At 35.4% G+C, this 24,194-nt stretch overlaps 3 protein-coding genes across 6 annotated transcripts in view; 1 reads left to right on the top strand and 2 right to left on the bottom strand.

Moving 5' to 3' along the window:
- Positions 1-3,376, bottom strand: part of LOC111803338 (BTB/POZ and MATH domain-containing protein 4-like) — a 4,394-nt gene extending 1,018 nt beyond the window's left edge. For 2 of the 4 annotated variants that reach the window (XM_023687691.1, XM_023687692.1), the window contains exons 1-4: positions 2,803-3,376; positions 1,019-1,364; positions 618-897; positions 322-395 (exon numbers count right to left, since the gene is read on the bottom strand). In XM_023687691.1, the coding sequence (XP_023543459.1) occupies positions 328-395; positions 618-897; positions 1,019-1,364; positions 2,803-3,188 (1,080 nt within the window). In that variant the 5' untranslated portion in view covers positions 3,189-3,376 and the 3' untranslated portion in view covers positions 322-327. The remainder of the gene's footprint in view (positions 1-321; positions 396-617; positions 898-1,018; positions 1,365-2,802) is intronic. The other 2 variants (XM_023687690.1, XM_023687693.1) reach the window with 1 other exon arrangement.
- A 1,320-nt stretch (positions 3,377-4,696) lies between these two features.
- Positions 4,697-14,201, bottom strand: LOC111803333. Its single transcript, XM_023687684.1, has 10 exons — positions 13,996-14,201; positions 13,150-13,351; positions 12,733-12,896; positions 12,505-12,650; positions 11,100-11,162; positions 10,928-11,020; positions 9,993-10,154; positions 9,643-9,734; positions 5,645-5,808; positions 4,697-5,524 (listed from the first exon to the last, which is right to left on the bottom strand). The coding sequence occupies exons 1-10, from the start codon at positions 14,090-14,092 to the stop codon at positions 5,223-5,225; spliced, it is 1,485 nt and encodes a 494-aa protein (XP_023543452.1). The 5' UTR covers positions 14,093-14,201; the 3' UTR covers positions 4,697-5,222.
- Positions 14,202-16,456: 2,255 nt separating this feature from the next.
- Positions 16,457-23,979, top strand: LOC111803329 (probable zinc metalloprotease EGY1, chloroplastic). Its single transcript, XM_023687678.1, has 10 exons — positions 16,457-17,103; positions 17,314-17,778; positions 18,020-18,160; positions 20,318-20,419; positions 20,595-20,806; positions 21,994-22,044; positions 22,132-22,201; positions 23,316-23,384; positions 23,511-23,561; positions 23,676-23,979. Exons 1-10 carry the CDS (start codon positions 16,744-16,746, stop codon positions 23,832-23,834), a joined length of 1,680 nt encoding a protein of 559 aa, XP_023543446.1. The 5' UTR covers positions 16,457-16,743; the 3' UTR covers positions 23,835-23,979.
- The last annotated feature ends 215 nt before the right edge of the window (positions 23,980-24,194 follow it).

The following is a 24,194-nucleotide window of genomic DNA, read 5'->3' as shown; positions in this document are numbered from 1 at the left end:
CCCCCCTGCAAGCCTTCCTCCTGGAGTATGTAAAATGGACTGTGGCAGATAATATTTCTTTTCGGAAAATAGTTTATCCACAAGTCAGACTCTTAGCATGAAAAAAAATCCTAATTTCATGAGATTCTTGAACTCTGAAGTGAAAATAAAATAGTAACCTGTGGTTTAAGGACCAAAATTTAGGCAGACAACACTGCATCATCAATTCAAATCCTAGATTATTTACGACTTCAAGACGGTAGAAAAACACAAACAATAATAAGCATGGATACATCCACCACCAAGCAAACATTTATAGCATTTATTGAAGAAGATGCACACCAACAATCACGAAGTATCTTCGACCAATTGTAAGGTGTGAAGGAGAAAAAACAGCCCCGCACACTGGCGCAGTCCTAATCAGAAAAGTAAAATGTCGCCCAAGTCACCTAAAAGACAAATATTCAGCAGGATAATTCACAGAAACAAATGCTCAACAGATGTGCACAAATTTCAACTAAGAAAGATTACCGGAAAGCATAATGTTATAATTCTACTCCATGTTATGGAATATGCATAGCTGCTGAAATTGATCCATAGAATGCTAATTCTTCAATGAGAGTCAGCCAAACACATACCAACAAGATTTTCAGCAGTAAATTTTAGGCAAACAGACTTCAAATCAGCAGCGTGATAGAGGTCAGCAAGGGCCAGCATATGGGATACAGAGTGCACAGATATGTCCTTGCAAAGTACAGATTCACACATCAATCTAAGTCTGGGTAAATCATATTTATCAGCAGCAGCTAATAATTTTGCAGGTAATGAATCAGGTAAAGATGGAACTGAAGATGAGCTTGCTTCTAAGAACTCATCATCTTCTGGGAGAGTATCCCTATAAATGAAATGCAGCAGAGCCTGCACAGATGAGATGCAAGAAACCGTCACCAGACGAGTATAAGCACACTGGACGTGCTAAAAATCCAGCCAATTACATATTGGAAGTGGCAAAAGTAATAGCTTTTTTTAGAGAATTCACCTTAAAAACCCTAGGTTCCATTTCTGTTATATGAATTTCATCATTATCTTCTTCCATCATGTTGACAAAATGGTTTTCAAAAACAGGAGAGCGAGCGGCCAGTACTAGCTTGTGAGCACAAAACTTTTCCCCTGACACATTGAAAGTGACATCTGAACCCTCCTCATTTTCCAGTAATGTGCCAAAATGAACTCCAATATCAGATTCAGGGACATGGATGGAGTGTAGTCTTGAACTGTCTATTCCGGATACAACAACACCAACAGTGCAATTTATTTTCAAGCAATCGTCCTTAAGGAAAACCGATGTTTCAAGTGAAGTCCTTCGGAAGAAACGCTTATAGCCCCTAAGACCAAAGGAAATAATACAATAATTATTAATAATAACTACAAAAACCATAAAACGAGCTTGCATACAATCCATTTGGTGAAAGAAAAAAGTGAAAAGTAATCCTTTTCACAATCACATATTTTCTAATGTATTTATGCCAGCTCAATCTTTGATTTCAGACCAAGTTATAAAGATCATGTACTTCATCATATATCCAATAGCAAGAAAATGGTTATCAAGAAGAAAGGTGCAAAAGAAATTCATGTAGAAAATTAAATATTAGTTAATTCACTTGTTTTAAAATGCTCCAACGGATCGAATATGAAAACAAAAAAAGCTAACGGTAATTCATATGTTAGGATTCACCACCCTTACTATCAACTCGTCACCAGTCACCATAATATTAGGTCCCCTAGCATGCTTAACTAGAGGGTTTTGATGGAACTGGTGCACTAGAGCTAGTATGGTTGCATCCACTCCCCAATCAAGATTTGCTTCAAATATATGCTTAATTTTCAAGCCACATTATCAAAGGAAAAGATGGAATTGCACAATCGAAAAGTTTCTCATTCTTCGTATCAAAAGCCTCCAAAGATATATCTAGTACGACAAATAGGGATGCTAGACAAAGACAAAAAGTCGAGCAATCAAGTTGATTAGGCTTCATAAATTATAAAATGAAACACATGCTCTGACTGAATCCGACCCCACTCATGACTCCTCCCAGAGGGAAATGCCACCAGTACAAGCGCCAGAGCATGCGGTGTCTCCACCCTCCAAAACAGTGACGTTGACTATTGAAACCCTGCAGACATTGATCCAGGCTGCTGTGACAAATCAAGGAGGGAGGAGAAATGGAGATAACTCCAGTATGACCAGGGAATCGAAGTACTTGAGGAATTTTTGCAAGTATGACCTGTTTGTGTTTGAAGGAAAGTCCACTGATCCAAGCATAGCTGAAGCTTGACCAGGGAATCGAAGGAGGGAGGGGAGATGGAGATAACTCCAGTATGACCAAGGAATCGAAGTACCTGAGGGATTTTTGCAAGTTTCATTAATTCAATTAAAATTTTCTTTTCTTGTTTGGAGGGAAAAAAAGTAGTTTTGTGTTTGATAGGCAATTTAGCACACAGCCTGCAGGGTATGCAATAAAGCACATCCCATGGTTCCTCATTAATTATCCCACATGTTCATCATTGTGGTTCGACAACTACACCCACCTTGCTGTTTAGCTATCAATATTGAGCTAAAAGGAAGAAAAATATTCCTTATCCATATATTCCCAATTTGAAAATCTAAGGCATCCATTTCATAATTGCTAAGCATCCTCTAAACATGTCAAAATGAATGGCAATTGATCAAACATCATGCAACTAATCGTTACCCACGGTTCTAAATTCATTCATTGACAACAAACAGGAGAGAACTCAAACATTAAGAAGCATAATTCTTACCACATGCTACCTCTGTACTTGAGCGTGTAAGGCCCACTCTCGAGCGATCGATCGAAATGACTATGCACCTTGTGCTTTCCTTCACCACTCTGGTCCACCAAAGTGAGCTCAAACAAGGCACGCACATCAGTGCCCTCGCTGGCCAAGGCAATGAACACCGACACATAAGCTGAACTATCCTCCGGATTCTTCCCGTCAGGATAGAAGTATATAGCCCACTGATACCCTCCGACGGTAAAAGTCTCGCTAGCAATATGCTTTCCCACGCCGATACCCTTAGCGAGAGAATAACCCTTGATCACAAAGTTATGTGAGGCATTAATAGTTTCTGTAACAGACCGAGAGCTCGTCGGAGAAGCTAAGGGGCTGTTGTTGGGCGAGTACATCTTGTTATGGCTGCGGAAACGAGATGATCATGGGATTCAACGCGGAATTAAAACCCTAGGCCGAGAATGCGAACCTGGAAAGGAGAAAGGGTGCGAAGGGGATGGAATTTTGAAGCTTCTGCCGGAGATTCTACAGAGAGAATGAAACGAAGATTTGGGGGAGAAGGATTTTGAGTTTTTATTCAATGGAAAATCAGTAATCGCTGTCTTAAATTATCCATAAATAGTTTGCTTAAAAAATATGTATTTTTCTAAATTAATAAAAATACACATAAAATTTAAATATTTTTAAATAATATCTTCTATTTAATTGATTTCAAAAAATACTTATTTAAAAAATATTCTAAACTTTAAAACCTTTCATTAATACGCTTCAAAATTTAAAAATTTTAAAAATATCCTTTTCTTTAATATATATAGTGTTTAAAAAATAAAATAAAATTTATTTTAAGGGTAAATTAACACTATTAATATTTATTAAAAGAAATAAAAAGGATAAAAATTTTAAAATACCCTTTTCTTTAATATCATGTTTAAAAAATAACCATAAAATTTTAAGAGTAAATTAACACTCATAATATTTATTAAAAAGAAATAAAAAAGATAAAAAAAAAAATTAAAAATACCATTTTCTTTAATATCATATTTAAAAAATAACCATAAAATTTTAAGGTAAAGTAACACTATTTATTAAAAAGAAATAAAAAAAGGATTAAAAAAATTTAAAAATACCCTTTTCTTTAATATCAGGTTTAAAAAATAACCATAAAATTTTAAGGGTAAAGTAACACTATTTTTTTAAAAAGAAATAAAAAAAAAGATTAAAAAAATTTAAAAATACCCTTTTCATATCAGGTTTAAAAAATAACCATAAAATTTTAAGGTTAAATTAACACTTTAATAAGAAATAAAAAAGATAAAAAAAAAATTAATAAATAAAAAAATAAAATTTTTAAAAATACCTTTTTCTTTAAAATCGTGTATTTTTTAAACAAATTTTTTTTTTAAAAAACTTATTAAAAAATTAAAAAGTTTTGAAAGATAAATAATATTTTTGAGACCGTGCAAACTTTAAAAAAATTATAATAAATTTAAGAGTATTATTTAAACTTCGTATAATAAATTTAAGAGTATTATTTAAACTTCGTATTCCGAGCAAAAATTTAAGAATATTATTAAAACTTGAAACTTCTAAATATATATATCAATTACATCCAACATATGTATCACATCCAACACATGTATCAATTATATCCCACGAACATCAAAATTAATTATGAATTACTCAATTTAATATCTAGTCAAATTGCAAAATTATAATTGAGCAATTAAATGAACATTTGAATGGAAATTATATTTTGATCAATCCTTTGTTCTTCATTCACCCTTGAATTGAGTTTTTTCAATCAATTCAGTTTAACAACAAAAAAAAATAGAAAAAAAAAAAAAAAAAAAAAAAAAAAAAAAAAAAAAAAAAAAAANCGCTTAGCTTCACATACAAGTTCATGTAAAAAATTCAATTGTCTCCACAAGATAATCTACTTGAAATTTTGGACACTTAAATGATTGATACTATAAAACAACGATGATTACAATTGGAATGTTCTTGAGAAAAAAAGACAAAACTCTCCTAAACAATCAAGAAACTCAATTTGGAAGGCATGTAACTTCAATATCCATGCCTAAAAAAAATGGTATAACATCAGCTGTGTAGAGGTGCCCAACGGTCCTAGATTGTGTTGAATCATGTAACGCGTCGGGTGGTCGTGGTAACATCTTGGATTGACTCAATTCCATGTTGCCCAATTCAACGAACACGATGAATAAATCGTTCGACATGACACGGTATGTCACATACCGGTGAAGTGTCGGGCCAAGTTTGCCTAATCTATGAGACACTTCTAGCTGTTAGAGTTGTGGTTCGAAAATTTTCCGAACTCGCTCATCTCAACCAGCACAATCAAATTTCCCAAGAACCTAATAGTCTAGATGATTCTACTTATCCTTGTTAGCAGCAGATACAGATACTTGGTCTTACCAGTTTAGAAAGCTGAACCTACTGCCACTACCAACAACATCCTCATTGGTTGAATCAGATTCACTTCCAACAGTTTCATCTGAACTATCATCACTTGGGAGAAGTTGAATCCTATCTGCATGCTCCATGATCCAATCAGTGAATTCAGGGGTTGATGCCAACTCGGACAATGCTTGTTGGGTCGAATGTCTAGTGAAATCATTCCAGGCTTTCTTTGTGAACTTCTTTCGATTAGGGGTCTTGTGGAAGGTTGAGTAGTAGTCCCGATCTTGCATCCCGGAGGACGGTGAGAGCGCCCCTGCAAGTAACACATCAAGAAATGAAAATGGTAAGAGGCAGAACAAACCAGGAATAGGAATGGCAGTCAAAATGTACAAAAGCAGAAGCAATAGAGCAAACGGCCAACAGAAAACAGTACCTTTAACAGGAAAACTCGACCAAGCTGGGGTGTGGTTATCAGAAACTCTCCATTTCCTATCTTGAGGGTATGATCGGCCAGCGAATTCGGGATGAATCTGCTCCCTAACAATTTGCTTATTCTGCCGTTGCCAAGGGCCACCAAATCCAGAATATGATTGATTCCTAACAAGATGGAACAATTTTAGGTGTCTGATGGTCTGATCAGTATCTTACATATATAAAAAACCATATCCAGCACACAAGAAAGAACAACCTAAGAGGCTAGGTAGAGGGCAACTAATACAAAAGTACGAAGAGATAATGTAAAAAGTACCGATGGTAAAAATAGATGAGTTAACTACACCCTCGCCACTAGCTACTAGATTAAAGCAGGATTCACATACTTGACCGTCTTTCAAGGAGGTAATATGAAGAAGCCACTGTTATTGTTAATGATATGAACCAAGAGACATCAATCATACAATATGTTTCAATGAAGATGTAAAGAAAATGTTGTTGAAATTATCAAAAGATATTTCAATTCATGCCACATGGGAGAAGTATGAAGTTTCATTGTTATAAATTTTGGGTGGATTACAATTTAAAATAATTTAGAGTTATTGTATTTTATGACTTTTTATTTACTTTGTTACATTTATACCATGGTTAATTATGGCATAAATAAAGTATGAATGTTGTCAATCTTAGAATGCCTTTAATAGTTTCATTTTAAGAGTCATGTATGTTGTATTTGTGAGGAGACTTGGAAAATATAGTAAAAGGAGCATTTGTGCTTTTTTTTTTAGCCAATGGCTAAGTTTCTTTGCAATTATACGTAGTTTAGGTTGCATGTAGAATCATTCAAGCTTGACATGATCAATCTTTACTCCATCAATCTTACTTGTGGAGTGATTCGAATCTCAACCAAGTGTTCTTGCCTTGAGATATTTGATCAACAAGAATCATTCAAACTAGACATGATCAATCTTGCTTGTGGAGTTCATGCCTTGGAAATCACTACAAGGGAAGTAAGATTCATATTACCTTGTTGATTGAATATCTCAAGGCAAAAACTCTGGTTTGAGATTCGAATCACTCCACAAGGAAGATCGATCATGTCTAACTTGAATGATTCTTGTTGATCAAATATCTCAAGGCAAGAACACTTGTTTGAGATTCGAATCACTCCACAAACAAGGTTGATCATGTCAAGCTTGAATAATTCTTGTTGTTCAAATATCTCAAGGCAAAAACACTTGTTTGAGATTCGAATCACTCCACAAGCAAGATTGATCATGTCAATCTTGAATGATTCTACATGCAATCTAAACTACACGTAGAATTGCAAAGAAACTTAGCTATTGGCTAAAGAAAGCACAAATGCTCCTTTTACTATATTTTCTAAGTCTCCTTACAAATACAACACACATGGCTTTATATAGCCTCAAAATAAAACTATTAAAGGCATTCCAAGAGTTGTAACATTCATACTTTGTGGCTATAATTAATCATGAGGTAAATGTAACCTAAAGTAAATAAAAAGTCTTAAAATACATTAATGAAATATAATAACTCTAAATTACTCTAAGTTAACCATGAGGTAAATGTAACCTAAAGTAAATAAAAAGTCTTAAAATACATTAATGAAATATAATAACTCTAAATTACTCTAAGTTGTAATCCCCCCAAAATTTATAACAATGGAACTTCATTCTTCTTCAACGTGGCATGAATTGAAATATCTTTTGATAGTTTCAACAACATTTTCCTCACATCTTCATTGAAATATATTGTATGATTGATGTCTCTTGGTTCATATCAGTTAAGATAAAAGAGGTAAAAAAGAGATAAAAAAGAGAGATGAAATGTTATGTTTCCCAAGATCAATTAAACATACTTATTTGGAATGACTTTTACGATGATAAATGATGCCCAACCCAACCATAGTAACCTACAAAAGTTCAATTCAAGATGAAGATGAAATATCCCCTTATCAAATGTCCATATCCAACATTTAAACAAACGAGATCTTCTAATTGTTATATATGAAGCAGAGCATAAAAATGATTAAAATTGCTCCAGAGAGAGAAAAATTGATTGAAAAATATCTGCTTTAAATATGTTAAAGAAGTGGAAAGGTAAGTAATATTGAACTCAGACCGAACCACACCACTTCGGAAAGTAAATAGACGAGCAGATGACTTACATGGTACCACACCGCTTCAGAGAACAGATAAGATAGCAGACGGCCCAACAAAAAACAAAGGCACCAAGTGCTAAAGGAGCATCAGGGGTACTCTGTAAAATAAATGAACCACAGAACAGTTAAACATTTGACTATATTGTTTTTAAAGACTTAAAATACATAACAGTAGAGGAACTTGGAAAAAATTACACCAATCGGAACTGATAAAAATGTCTACAATCTGAACAAAATATTTGGAAAGGGTACATCAAGAAGTCAACTTCTTAATGATTCCCCCTCTTTCTTCTTGAAATTCTTAATTCAAAGTTTAAATATGGCACAAATCCAAAGACACAGAAACATTGGCAAACCTGAAAGATAGACGTAGCTCCAATAATACGCATTGCCCATTTTACAAACTGGGCCACACCAACATCAACATTCCCATCCTCTGAGATCACAAACTTCCGGACAATCCAGTAACCCAAGGCAGCTCCAGAAAGAACGATCCCCAGAAGTAAAAAGATGGCAACCTGTAAGCATATGAGAAGGAAGGATTCAGAATTAGCACATAAATCAATATAAATAGAAAGAAATGCAATTGGAATCATATGTGACTGATCTCAGTCCTTAGATTTATGGAAGGTTTTCATTCATTCTTTATTATTACTGTTTTTTTTTTTTTTTTTTTTTTTTTTGTTTTGCAACTCATTTGGGATTGGGACTCTCTCTTATCCTCTTTTCTTCTTATAAATTTCATTCATCAATGAAATTGTTTCAATTTCACTTAAGAAAAAAAAAATCTTTTGTGTGTTGCAGCATCTCATTCATCTTAGCCCCAATTCCATTTTTTTCTAACTCATGCATATGATTGAACAGGAAAATAGAGGTTTATCGTTCTTTTTTCTCTACAGAAACGAATAGATGATCAACCTAAATAAGTATGAGCGCCAACACAAGTGTCACATATCTTCTTAGCTACAGAATACTCTAAGTAGGTTCCAAAAATCACAATATCGTAAGGTAAAAACAAAAATAAGTAAGATTGCACGAAAGAAAATAAAACTATAAGCTGATACACATGCTTTGGCTCCAAGCCTTTAGGCTATCCCGTCTCTCCTTTTTTCTTTTTAATTATACCTCCGTACATTACTTAACCCAAAAAATAAAATAAATAAAAACTATAAGCTTATACATATGATGTAACAAACTCCAGTATGTTGTAAGCATGCACTCTAGAAGGTAAAGTTAAGAATCTCATTTGAAATTCGTTAAAAAGTAAAAAACAAGAGGAGCTTAGACTTACAGGATTATGCATTTCTTCTTTCAGAACTTCATTCTTCTTCAACGTGGCATGAATTGAAATATCTTTTGATAGTTTCAACAACATTTTCCTCACATCTTCATTGAAATATATTGTATGATTGATGTCTCTTGGTTCATATCAGTTAAGATAAAAGAGGTAAAAAAGAGATAAAAAAGAGAGATGAAATGTTATGTTTCCCAAGATCAATTAAACATACTTATTTGGAATGACTTTTACGATGATAAATGATGCCCAACCCAACCATAGTAACCTACAAAAGTTCAATTCAAGATGAAGATGAAATATCCCCTTATCAAATGTCCATATCCAACATTTAAACAAACGAGATCTTCTAATTGTTATATATGAAGCAGAGCATAAAAATGATTAAAATTGCTCCAGAGAGAGAAAAATTGATTGAAAAATATCTGCTTTAAATATGTTAAAGAAGTGGAAAGGTAAGTAATATTGAACTCAGACCGAACCACACCACTTCGGAAAGTAAATAGACGAGCAGATGACTTACATGGTACCACACCGCTTCAGAGAACAGATAAGATAGCAGACGGCCCAACAAAAAACAAAGGCACCAAGTGCTAAAGGAGCATCAGGGGTACTCTGTAAAATAAATGAACCACAGAACAGTTAAACATTTGACTATATTGTTTTTAAAGACTTAAAATACATAACAGTAGAGGAACTTGGAAAAAATTACACCAATCGGAACTGATAAAAATGTCTACAATCTGAACAAAATATTTGGAAAGGGTACATCAAGAAGTCAACTTCTTAATGATTCCCCCTCTTTCTTCTTGAAATTCTTAATTCAAAGTTTAAATATGGCACAAATCCAAAGACACAGAAACATTGGCAAACCTGAAAGATAGACGTAGCTCCAATAATACGCATTGCCCATTTTACAAACTGGGCCACACCAACATCAACATTCCCATCCTCTGAGATCACAAACTTCCGGACAATCCAGTAACCCAAGGCAGCTCCAGAAAGAACGATCCCCAGAAGTAAAAAGATGGCAACCTGTAAGCATATGAGAAGGAAGGATTCAGAATTAGCACATAAATCAATATAAATAGAAAGAAATGCAATTGGAATCATATGTGACTGATCTCAGTCCTTAGATTTATGGAAGGTTTTCATTCATTCTTTATTATTACTGTTTTTTTTTTTTTTTTTTTTTTTTTTGTTTTGCAACTCATTTGGGATTGGGACTCTCTCTTATCCTCTTTTCTTCTTATAAATTTCATTCATCAATGAAATTGTTTCAATTTCACTTAAGAAAAAAAAAATCTTTTGTGTGTTGCAGCATCTCATTCATCTTAGCCCCAATTCCATTTTTTTCTAACTCATGCATATGATTGAACAGGAAAATAGAGGTTTATCGTTCTTTTTTCTCTACAGAAACGAATAGATGATCAACCTAAATAAGTATGAGCGCCAACACAAGTGTCACATATCTTCTTAGCTACAGAATACTCTAAGTAGGTTCCAAAAATCACAATATCGTAAGGTAAAAACAAAAATAAGTAAGATTGCACGAAAGAAAATAAAACTATAAGCTGATACACATGCTTTGGCTCCAAGCCTTTAGGCTATCCCGTCTCTCCTTTTTTCTTTTTAATTATACCTCCGTACATTACTTAACCCAAAAAATAAAATAAATAAAAACTATAAGCTTATACATATGATGTAACAAACTCCAGTATGTTGTAAGCATGCACTCTAGAAGGTAAAGTTAAGAATCTCATTTGAAATTCGTTAAAAAGTAAAAAACAAGAGGAGCTTAGACTTACAGGATTATGCATTTCTTCTTTCAGTCCAAAACTGAGAAGAATCGAATTTACCAATGTTGCAAAGTGGTGAACAAGATAGGATCCTGCTCCTAGCTGTAAAAGACAATGAGGCAACTTACAAGGAATGCTTAACTGAAATAAGTCAATACGAAAATTCTAATTTTATACTCACCACCGATCCATAGACAGTGAGATAAAGTACATTCTTCCTTCCAGTTGGCAACAACTTCATTCCCTGCATAATGAACAAATCAGTAAGGGGAAGAAAATATTGTGAGCTTGTAAATAAGATATTAGCATGGAAGGTTCTGGTTCATCAACCAACAAATTGAGAGAGATATGGAATGGCCTCAAATTTTTCATTACTAAAATCTGTGTATACTTGCTTGTGAACTTTGTATTATCCAAATCTTGTAAGGGAAATTGTCCACCATCTATTTCCAGTAATTGCTAATTGTGTGTGGTTATTTATGAAAAATAAATCTTAGCCATGTTGTCTTAGATCTTAATTCCTCAGTCAAATGTTAAACTTCACAAGTATGTTACATAAGTTAATCAGGTAAACATCGAACAGCACATCTGAGAACTTGAACGGTAACAACTCAAAGGAGAAGATACCAATGCCTAAATTAAACTTACATGGTTGATCAAATTTATGTATTTAATTTGTAAATTCAGATGAAGGAGGAAGCTAATTGAAGAGGGGCGCACTGAATTCATGGAAAATGCACAAACCCACACACAAAGACCATGCCCATGGGAAGACATAATTCGGTTAATAATGAAAACTCCGTAGAAAAGAAATGAAATTGTTAAACAAAGCAGTAGTGGATAAACTATTTCAATATTTTTCCATCAGTTTAAACAAAAAGCCCAGAGATTCAAGTGATGAGAAGACTCTCATGCGGAAACCATGAGAAATGGTTCCTTGAAGTAAATGAGAAATCATCAGTAATTACTTGTATCAAAATAAAGATTACACTAACATTAAACCTTGGATAAATATATTTGCCTTTAATATAAAAAACAAAAAAAAAAACAAAAATTTATAATTGCTTTTTAGATAAACGACCATTTTATAAACATGGGACCTCATCTGGATTGAGCTAGAAATTTTGTTGTAAAAAGAAAAGATGACAAAGAGTTGATAGGTATAATATAACAATTTCATACGTGAAAAATTCATGTTAAAGAAGGTTTCATAATTATAATGACAAATCGCATAGGATTATTAATTCAATTGTAATTTATTCATTGTTTTATTTAGTTGATAGGATTTGGTATAAATGATCAGGTTTAATTTATCAAACGTACGTGTTAATCATAACCTAAACTAAACCTGAGATAATCCCTAGTTTCTTTCAAGCTTTACGAATCTCGTGATTAAGAATCTATCTAACAAAACACAGGAAAATTAAAAAAAATTAAGCAGAATATTTAATTTTAGCACCAACCCACCTCCAATTCCCATTAAAAAAAGAAATTTACACAAAAAGCCACTAAAACAAACTATCCTAATATACTAGGACTGGGAGTTTGAAAAATTATCGTTTTTTTTTATTGTTAATCTTTAGTACCTGAAAAAGAATAATTAACACGACGAGGAAAATTCCGATAGCCATCGAACTGCTGTAGTAAAAAGGAACCCAGCTGCTGACAACAGGGGCAAGCAGCAGCAACATAAATCCCAAAGCTAGACATAATAGTCGCCACTGTTGGAAATCTGCAAGAAATTAGAAAAGAAATTAACATACAAGTAAAGTAATTTAAGACTGAGGAAGCTCAATGGCCAATGTTATACATACCTTCTTCAATAGCAATTGTCACAGGACCACTTAGAGGCGTGACATTAATAACTTTAACATCAATATATCTAACTGCATAAGGAGACATGGTGGAACTCCACAATCCCTTTTGAAAAGTTTTCCACTCTTCATTTTCACACTGACACAATCCAAGTGAATTGTTCCTGCAGAGTTTACGGTGAAAAGTATTAGAAGTGATGTTTTGGAACAGCTTTGGTAGACAAGAAAATGGTTCTAATTTTTTCACTTGTAGTTGCGCTAGTATCCAATGTTTCAAAAAGACTTTGAATCATATCCCTTGAGAGTTGAGACTTGCCCATGAACAGTGCAAATTGTAAGCAGCACCAATACTCGTGTCTTCTTCAGTTTAGAAGAGGCTAGTGAGCAGTGAATATCAGTCTATGGTACTCCACCTACCAGTGAAAACAAACCCCAATTTTGGTATGTTGTCTTTCAGGAATAGCAACAGATGGAACTGCAGTGATTCGAAAAGAACTGGCAAAGCTTCCAAGTTTTAATCTTGAAAGACCAGCAATCCGAACACGATCACATTGTATATCACTGCCTCCAGAAAGTGAAGATGGAAAGATATCCTCAGCTGGGTGCTCGAGGTCAATACCTATCAATTGTAAAAAAACATAATTGTAGTAAGAAATTAATCGCACAAGATTGTTACTAACTAAACTGTACTACACAAACGAAATAATGCAAAATCAGAACGTTAAATCAGCAAACATATATCAGATACAATATGCACGAAAGAACAATTAAAGGATATATTGTATTACATACGGATCTTGAAAAATTATTATGAAACTCAATTGAAAGTAACAAACACACACTGAATTTTGAAAGATGGCCATCTTGATGATAAAACCACGCACATTGATACATGTAAAAAAAGGACTTACAATTGACACATCATAGATCGTGGAAAGCGTTTTTCCTCTATTTTTACTCTGACAAAGAACTGCTTACTAGTTACAACCTACAATCGGCTCGAACGAAACAACAAAGCGGAAGAAAACGAACGAATCGAACTGCAAATACAAACCCTGATCCGCAGTCAAATCACTAAAAACACCATGAATCAATCTGGCATCAATTCAGAATCCCACCTAAAAGGATAAAAAAGCACCCTGACTGCAAAATCAATCTTCCCCCCACAAACCCAATTGAAAATCCCTCCCTCACAGACTAGAAGATCACGCACAAACATAAAAAAAAACAAGAATCGAAATTAGGAAAGGGAAAGAAAGATACTCTTGATGGCGGTGTCGGGAGCTGCACGGAAGACGAGGAACAAAGAAAGGATGGAAAAGAGAAGGAGGACGATGGAAACGGAGGATGAAGCGGCCATAATCGCTGCAGGAATTGGCTGAACTTGCGTATGGAGTTTCTGCCCAAGAGCGAGAGAATATGGCGGTCTGTGGATTTGAATTTCTTTGGAGCTTCATCTCCATGGTTTGTGATATGAAGCTCCGATTGCGTCCACACCAAGCAGCCGCGTTTCGCCTACGCGGAGGGAGTCAGTGTTTTTGGGCCTGGGCCTCTGCAAAGGTTTGAATTCTGGCCCAAGCCCATATACCTTCGAGTTTGAAATTTTCCAATTTAATCCTTTTTACTATTATTTATATATATATATATATTTTTTATGTATTTATGTATATTAGTTTCTAAATAAATTTAATTTTACATGTAATAAATATCTCAAATTTTAAAATAAAATTTAATTGTATATAATTTTTTTTTGTTTTGTTTTTTGTTTTTTGTTTTTTTTTTTTGTATTTAATAGATATATATAAAATTTTAAAATTAAGAAATTAAATTTTGAAAAATTAAAAATTATATTAAATCATTGTATTAACGAACATGCTCGAATCCACATCATCTAGCTAGTAAATAATTGACGGTAGAATAGCAATAATTAACCAAGATAGCTATTCTTTACGGGTAGTTAGTTTAAAGATGTCCTCTCTTACCAATCTCTCGTACTCGCTAGGGCTCTCCTCTCCCTATCGGTTGAGAGGACTCTCGAGGAGGCTCACAATTCTTTGTTTGATATTTGAGAATTCTATTGACATGATTAAGTGCATTACTTTGATATCATGTTAAAAACCACGACTCTCCACAATTATATGATATTGTCCACTTTGAACATAAGCTCTCATAACTTTGCTTTGAATTTCCCCAAAAGATCTCATGTCAATGAAGATAGTATTCCTCACTTATAAACCCATGATCTTCAACTAAATTAATTAATGTGGGACTCACTTTCCAATAACCCTCAACAAGATTTGGAATGAGTAATTCAAATTATTTTCATAACCCAAGGGTTCCAAGAAGTAAATTGGGTAAAGATGAAAATGGAAAAGAAATTCACAGGATGCTGCACGAGCAAATGGTTGGTTGTTTAATATATGCAATAACCACATGACTAAACATCATGTACAGCGTGTAAAGTTAATCGATTCATGCAAAGTCTAAGGAGTCTCCCTTGCAAGTCGTGAAAAGAATTATACATTACCCCAAAAGAACGAAGAAAATATCTAATTGGCTATATTGATGTTGACTGTGCTAATTGTGTTTACCATTTAGGTTATAACAGTAAAGGGTCATAGTAAACATATGTTTAGGTTATAATAGTAAAACTATATACACAAATGACATATAAAGTAAATGGTCATAGGTAGTAAACAGCCGTAAAAAAAAAAACTATATAGGGTAAATAGTTATATTACATATGATAAATAGTTATATATGGTAGATAGTTATATAACTGGTAAAACTATATATAGTTAGTTTTCTCCTATTTTTTTTTTGTTCGTATATAATTTCTCTCTCCTATATATATATATATATATATATATATTTTGTATTTATCTGGATTGAGTGTATGTTGTTGTGAGATCCTAACAATAATAACATTAAAGAAAATGTCCGATTCACTATGTATTCATGTTGAGCGAGACCGTTATCTCATTGAGTTTTAAAAAGTAACCAGCAGTGGATTTATCAACAACTAAAGCATAACTGATAGTAGTAGCACTAAGCTCTCGATAGACTATATGGCTTAGGCGACTACTTGAGGCAGCGGGAAGAATCTAGTTACGCATGGGAGGAGTAAGCATATTGACGTATGTTTTCACTTCACAAAGAATCTTACAAAGAATGAAATAGTTAAGCTCCAATATTGTAGCTTAGAAGATCAAGTTACTGAGGTTAAAAAGATTACGAGGTCGGTGGAACATGCGTGAGCACCAGAATTCTCTTACCCGCAACCCACGTTCTCTTCCGACACTGAGAGTATATCAAATGTAATCACACTTAGTCGGTCCTCACAACACACACCTACAAGATAGAGACCACGAGTAACCAAGAGAGATCGAACGGTCGCGTAGTTTTTAGACAAAAGCAAACCGGCGAAGAGAAACCGAACCCCACCTCTTGTTTTAAGATGCCCAACGAACGGTTTATCTTGTCAGACATAAATGTCGGTGAGACGAAACCTCCTTCGGTCAGGTGTATAAAGGTAGTGCAATATCATGGAAGAGAGGACTAAAGAGTCATGGAACACGTTGATGCACTAGAACGAGTGTTGTAGCTTTGCTAGCTAAGAGTTTGAATAAATTAAAGAAATAATTTTTAAAACCAATTAAAAAAAAAAAAAAAAAAAAAAAAAATATTTTACACGTAATTTTGTCAATCTCTTTCTCTTTGCCGCAAAGAAAAGATATTTCTGATTATGGATTTTTCTCAAATGGATATTCTGATATCTCTTAATCGCAATTTGCAGCAGCGGAACAAGAATTCTATCCATCTCTACTCTGTTATCCTTCCGCCATTGAAGCATCATCGAGCTCAACTCTCTATGTTTTTAGATTGATATGAACCTTGCGTTATCTACTATTTGTTGCTTCAACTCATTTCTCCTACTGCTGCATTGAGCCAAGCACCTTCAAGGAGGCGACGTGTATTCGCCGAAGGAAGCTTCTGTTGGATTTTTGTTCAATGGGAACTCTTACGAGCTGTAGTTTTAGTATCGGAGCCGCGAATTTCAAATTTCGGTCGAGTTTTAGGCGCTGTACTGCGAGGGAGGGAATCGGGTTATTGGGGTTTAGGAGGTTGAAGAATTCGTGTTTCTTGTGCGGGAAAAGGTCGAAGAGGGGAAGGCTTTTGGTTTCTGATGGAGATTTTGGTAGGTTTGTGTGTTTTAGTTCAGATAATGAAGGCCATAACGAAGGAGACAGAGAGGATGATTCGCCTAAGGAGTCGAATGCCGTGACGGCGACGGTATCAGCTGAAGAGGTTGAAGAGAGGCGTGGCGGCGAGGTTGATTCGGAGAAGACTCCTCCATCGATTTCTTCAAGGGTATAAATTCTTGACCGTTTTTCTTTTCATTTTGTTGATGAGCTTCAATGAGAATTGGCTGCATTCTTATAGCTGAATGTCATTGTGGCATCATAATAACTATTGTACTGTTTTCAACTTAGAATGTCGTCTTTGATCTAGCTCAAAAGAACTTTAAGATGCATTTCTAAGAGCTGAATCTGTTAATTTGTGATTTATTTCCTGTTTCAGTCATCGAATTTGTCTCCAATTGGACCAGCATACAACAACTTTCAGGTTGATTCTTTTAAACTGATGGAACTTCTTGGACCAGAGAAGGTTGATCCTTCTGATGTAAAATTAATAAAGGACAAGCTGTTTGGCTACTCCACTTTCTGGGTAACCAAAGAAGAAGCGTTTGGAGATCTTGGGGAGGGCATTCTTTTCCTTGGGAATTTAAGGGGTAAAAGGGAAGAGGTATTCTCCAAATTCCAAAGTCAGCTCGTTGAAGTCACGGGCGATAAGTACAACCTTTTTATGGTGGAGGAACCAAATTCAGAAGGTCCAGATCCACGCGGTGGTCCACGTGTTAGTTTTGGTTTGTTGCGGAAAGAGGTCTCAGAACCCGGTCCAACAACACTTTGGCAATATGTTATTGCTTTGTTGTTGTTTCTTTTAACCATTGGCTCCTCCGTGGAGCTAGGAATTGCATCTCAGGTAGTTACTTATAGAACTTTCTTGATCAGATAGACTGAAGAATAAACTTGATTTGATGAATTGACAAAATGATAGCTAAAGATGTATTGAATATGTGTTTTTATGCTGTAAGCTTGTGTGTAACTTTTCTACATGCGTTTCATTACTTCATTGCGTATACGTATATCCTTAATGGTTGTAGCCATTCTTTAATTGTCACTTTTGAAGTAAATAGTTTACTGTATCGTATTGACTTGGACAGATCAATCGCCTTCCTCCAGAGGTAGTGAAGTACTTTACAGATCCCAATGCTGTCGAACCACCAGATATGGAGCTGCTAGTTCCATTTGTAGATTCTGCTCTGCCTCTAGCATATGGTGTGTTGGGGGTTTTGTTGTTTCATGTGAGTGAAATCTTCTAGTTTCCATCTTTCTTAGTTGAAGCATTCACAAAATTGTTTTTTTTTTTCTTTTGCTTTCGACACACGAAAAACATGGGGATTGTGATAACCGTCTCTTTACCTCTTCATTGTCAGATAAGAGACTAAATTTTCAGACTGCATTCTTTACCATTAAAATTTTTAGTTTACATCTTTAAATTTCCCCTGTTCAGCAACTTTCTTATAAGCCCTTTACTCTCTGGTTGTATACCTTCTGCACAGTTCTCTAGAAACAAGTGGAAGACGAGTTTTAGAATTGTTTTGAGGGGAATTACTGAGGATATTGTTAATTCACTTGTAAGCTCAAAAGCTTAAGCGGATGGATTACGGTAAATTTAGATTTTTTATTAATACTTTATCACTCCTCCTCACTTGTGGGCTTGAAAATTTGTAGAAGATCAAACCAGTGAATATCAATGTTAATTGGAGAGAAAATGACATCATAGGAGTTCGGCCAATTCCTGCTCTAATATCATGTCAAGTCACCAATCAACATGGGAAAGTGAAGGAATATTTTGTTCACTACTCATTTTTGGATTTTAGATTATTGGAGAGAGTTTTTTAATTCCTTACCTTTTCAATGATGTCATGTCACCTCCTGTCATTTGATTTCCTCTGGTACATTGTTTTATTTCAATTTTAATATCAGAAAATTATCAATCTTCACATTTACTCTTAAATATAATGTAATTATTGCTTATGCTGATATATTTTCTCTGAAGTATTGAATAACACTGAATAGACCATTGTAGTTATGGACATCCAAGGATATCATTCTATTGGAGGACATATCTTAAAAGGGACTTGAGGGTTTGGTATACAAATACTTTCTAGTGAACTTAGAAACAAAAGGGCCGTTTGTATCCCATGAGAATTAGCACAGCATCAACTGTGGGATTGGCTGGTGAGGGATCCAAGCTACATCCCATATAGTTATTTTTAGACACTTAGGAGCATTTTGAGGAAAGAGCCCTCTGGAGGAAAGTGATTGTTGCTTAATATGGAACAAATCTTTGTGGATCAAGGTCGGGTTCTTACTCCTTGCACACATCCAAAGGACTGTGGAAGTTCATTGATAAACAAAACGACCTCATCTAGAAATACTGTGGAAGGAAAGTGTGCCAAGGAGACAAATCATCATTCTGGAAGATATATGGACTGGAAGGAATTCTCTTAAAGAATTATACCCAGCCCTGTATGCATTATCTCTTAAGAAAGATGCAACCGTTGCTGACCTTTGGATGTCCAACGAATCATCTTGGAATCTCTTCCCCAGAATGTGCTGGAAGAGGAGATTATGGAATGGGTGTCCTTGTCGACACTAATTGAGCCCTTTTCACCTTCTAGAAGTGATGACAAATAGTGCTGGTTATTAAAAAATGGTGGGGTTTTCCCTATGAAATCTCTTACGAAAGAATTAGTGGCGGTCAGTCACCGACGGTTTTTACACATATTTGGAGGGGTACCTATCAAAAAAGATTAAGTTATTTCTCTGGGAGCTCAGTTTTTTGAGTATCAACACTCTAGATGTCCTTAAGAAGAAATCTCCTTGGATTTATCTGTCTCCATTTTGCTGCCCTATTTGTTTGAACGAATCACAAATCCATATTTTCAGAAACTGTTGGTTTACAAATGAATTTTGGGACTTTATTACCTCTAATTTCTGCAGTAACTTGACTCGCCCAGGTGACATTTTCTCCCTTCTATCTTGTTACTAATGGGTCATCTCTTCAAAGAAGAGATAAAATCTTTGGTTAAACTTCATGAGAGCCTTCTTTTGGGGCCTATGCTTGGAACGGAATGGTCGTATCTTAAACGAGAATAAGCAGGGATAACATCCATTTTAGAATCTATCTCTTTTTTAGCATTTTCTTGGTGCAAACTCTGAAGCAACCTTTTTGTAAATATAGTTTATCTACTCTCCTTGAGTATTGAACTAGCTTCATGTAAATCTATCTTGATAGGTTCTTTTGTACACATTTCACCATATCAATGAAATGGTTTTGTTTCCTGTAAAAAAAAAATGGTTTTGTGCTCTGGGTCAGTTTTGGGGCGTATCCATATTTGCGCAATCACTTACACATGTAATTTTACATGTCTAACGGAGTCATTAATTTGCAGGAAGTTGGGCATTTTCTGGCAGCTTTTCCAAAGAAAGTGAAACTCAGCATTCCTTACTTCATTCCTAACATAACTCTTGGCAGTTTCGGTGCAATCACTCAGGTAAACATATTTGCTATCCTTGCACATAAAAACTAGTCACACATGGATGGTAGTTAATAGTTTATTACTTTTTTGAATGCTTCATTCGTATTTGAGGTTTTTACTGTGGTTTAAAGATTTTAATGCTGTGTAAGATGCAGTACTGATGCTTATTATTTGCCTTTTGTTTTGATAGTTCAAGTCGATTATTCCTGATCGGAGTACCCAAGTTGACGTATCACTTGCTGGCCCTTTTGCTGGTGCAGCATTGTCGTTTTCCATGTTTGCTGTTGGTCTCCTGCTTTCATCAAATCCAGATGCAGCTGGAGACTTGGTGCAAGTCCCTAGCATGCTGTTTCAAGGTTCTCTGCTCCTTGGACTCATCAGTAGAGCCACTCTTGGTTATGCGTATGTTACTTATTTGCCTCTACAGTTTGTTTATCATAAAATAATAATTTATTAAATTTATAAAAACACGAACTTTCCATCAAAATTTGAATATTTTGTCTGTTCAGTACTTGACATTATATTAAAAAGTGTTTCCATTTGGTCTACAGACTTCAAGATTATGGTTCTATCTAATCTCTACTGCAAATCTCTGTTAACAGAATTTATTTGCATTAACTGAATTTTGACATGACATGTTCTTGAGTCTGTCATATCATGCACTCTCCACAATTGTATGATATTGTCCATTTTAAGCATAAGCTCTCGTGGCTTTGCTTTTGGTTTCCCCAAAAGGCCTCATACCAATAGAGATGTATTCCTTCCTTATAAACCCATGACCAACCCCTTAATTAGTCGTTGTGGGACAACTCTTCCAACAATCCTCCCCTTGAATAAAGTACACCATAGAGCCTTTCCTGAGGCCTATGGAGCCCTCGAATAGCTTCCCCTTAATTGAGGCTCGATTTCTTCTCTGGAGCCCTCGAACAAAGTACACCCTTTGTTCAACACTTGAGTCGCTTGTTGACTACACTTTTGAGGGTTCCAACTTCTTTGTTTGACATTTGAGGATTTTATTGACATGGCTAAGATAAGGGCATGACTCTGATACCATGTTAAGAACCACAACTCTCCACAATGGTATGATATTGTTCACTTTGAGCATAAGCTCTCATGTCTTTGCTTTTGGTTTCCCCAAAGGCCTCATACCAATGGAGATGTATTCCTTACTTATAAACCCATGATCAACCCTTTAATTAGCTGATTAGCTGATGTGGGACTCTCTCTCTTCCAACAATCCTCAACATATATCAGCTTTGTGTTATGACGTTAATAGTAGAGGATAAAAAGAAGTATAATCAAAAGGACGTAGTTAGAAGTTGTTGAAAATCAGAGACTAAATTTGACTTCAGGATTAAATAGGCTTAAGTGGCTAGAGTTATAGTTTAAACCAAATATAATATTCATAACATTCACAATATGAAGAAAAATTTTAATTGATAGGTCTAATCCCAGTCGTGCCATTTGTAGCCTTGTCATGGAGATGTTCGTACGTCGAGTTGTCTGAACATTACTGATACGTCAATAGTTCTCTCCTACTATGTTATTTTACTAATACAAGCTGATATATTTATCTTTTGAACATCCAGGGCCATGCATGCCTCAACTGTTGCAATTCATCCTCTAGTTATTGCCGGCTGGTAAGTCTTACTTCTGGAATATCTTGTTCTCTACCTTAACGTCTCCGTACATCCTTAATTTATATTCTAATTCTCTTTATTCTTCAGGTGTGGTTTGACTACAACAGCCTTTAACATGCTTCCAGTTGGCTGCCTTGATGGTGGAAGAGCGATTCAGGTATACTTGATACGTTTGCTTCAAATTGGAAAAATATTATTGGTAATTATTCTTGGAGTAGAAATCCTTTAGAATTTCGATTAGAAGCTGAAACCTAGAATGGTGTGGTGGAGACCTAGGATAGAAATTTGGATTGCCATACTATTCTAGGTCATCACCACATCTTTCCAAATCCCAATTTCGGTCTAAAATTCTATAACTTTCTACTCCAAGGGGGCAATCGTGCAACTTTTAAAAGAATAGGGGTACTTTTTAAACTTTCTTTTGAGGCTTGTCAGAATGTACATACTTGAGATTTTTCTCCATCCCCATGTAACAGTCTATAGCAGATATTGTTGTTTTTGAGTTTTCCCTTTTGGGCTTCCCCTCAAGGTTTTTAAAACGCGCCTGCAAGGGAGAGGTTTCCACACCCTTATAAATAATGCTTTGTTCTCCTCTCCAACTGATGTGGGATCTCACAATCCACCCCTTTTCGGGACCCAGCGTTCTTGATGGCATTTGTTTCCTTCTCTAATCGATGTGGGACCCCCCAATCCATCTCCTTTCGGGTCCCAGCGTCTTTGCTGGCACACCGCATGGTGTCCACCCCCCTTCGGGGTTTAGCCTCCTCGCTGGCACATTGCCCAGTGTCTTTCTCTGATACCATTTGTAACAGCCCAACCCCACCGCAAACAGATATTGTCCTCTTTGGGCTTTTCCTTTCGGGCTTCCCCTCAAGGTTTTGAAAACATGTTTTCTAGGGAGAGGCTTCCACACCCTAATAAAGAATGGTTCGTTCTCCTCCCCAACCGATGTGGGATCTCACTATCTGAATTGGGGGGTCCCACATCAATTGGAGAAGGGAACGAATGCCAGCAAAGATGCTGGGCCTCTAAGGAAGGGGGGTGGATTGTAAGATCCTACATTGTTTAGGAAGGAGAGCGAAACATTCTTTATAAAGGCGTGTAAACCTCTTCCTAGCAAACACATTTTAAAACCTTGTGGGGAAGCTCGAAGGGGAAAGGCCTAGTGGGCTTAGGCTATATTACACCCATAAGGCTCGAAAGGAAGAGAAGGCTTGAGAGAGACAAACAACTCTTCCAATTCTTTGTTCTCATTACTATTGCTTGTGCAGGGTGCTTTTGGAAAAGGTGCCTTAGTTGGGTTTGGTTTGACGACCTACACGCTGCTCGGGTTAGGAGTGGTATGTCAATCTACTGATTTTCTATTCATGAAATTCAAACCATTAACTTTTGTCTCAACAAAACATTACCATTTAAGCTCTCTGGCTTCCATTTAACTATTTCTCTTCCATTGCTTCTCTATTAAGCTTGGTGGACCATTATCGCTTCCCTGGGGACTATATGTTCTCATATGTCAGGTATGTCATGTAATGTTATCATCATAGAAGGCACAATAACATTGCAAACCAAAGCCTTCGGAGGCTCGGATTGTTCCCTTTATTTACCGCTATGCCATAATCTTTTTTTTCCAGAGGAGTCCCGAAAAGCCATGCTTAAACGACGTTACAGAAGTCGGAACGTGGAGAAAAGCTGCTGTCACATTGGCTGTGTTTCTTGTCGTGTTGACACTCCTACCAGTTTGGGATGAGCTTGCAGAAGAGCTTGGTATAGGTCTTGTAACAACATTTTGACACCAAATTCAAGGGTAAATTGAAGTTTTAGCTGAAATGAGGTCGATTATAGTGTATTTGCTGCCAATTTTATCATTATTTGACATGCATATATATATATTTTTTTCCATTTTCTTCAACTCAATACATACATATTTGATGGTAAGACCCTCCAAACTGAAACTGTTTTTGCTGCTAAATTGGCATACCCTTCTTGTCCGTAGGATCATCAATAGGGAACACAATTCATGTCTTTTCTTGTTTCCTGGTTATCCTTTGGCTCGTTCAATTGCGTTTTTCTTGGGTTAGTTATTATCTGGCCTCATTCAGCATCTTTCACTTTGGATAAACTGTTTTAATATTGTCAAAACTTGCATGGTT

This window comes from Cucurbita pepo, chromosome LG10 (assembly GCF_002806865.2).
Source record: "Cucurbita pepo subsp. pepo cultivar mu-cu-16 chromosome LG10, ASM280686v2, whole genome shotgun sequence".
NCBI lineage: Eukaryota > Viridiplantae > Streptophyta > Magnoliopsida > Cucurbitales > Cucurbitaceae > Cucurbita > Cucurbita pepo.
Note: the sequence above shows the minus strand (reverse complement) of the source record. Positions and strands in the feature narration are given on the sequence as shown.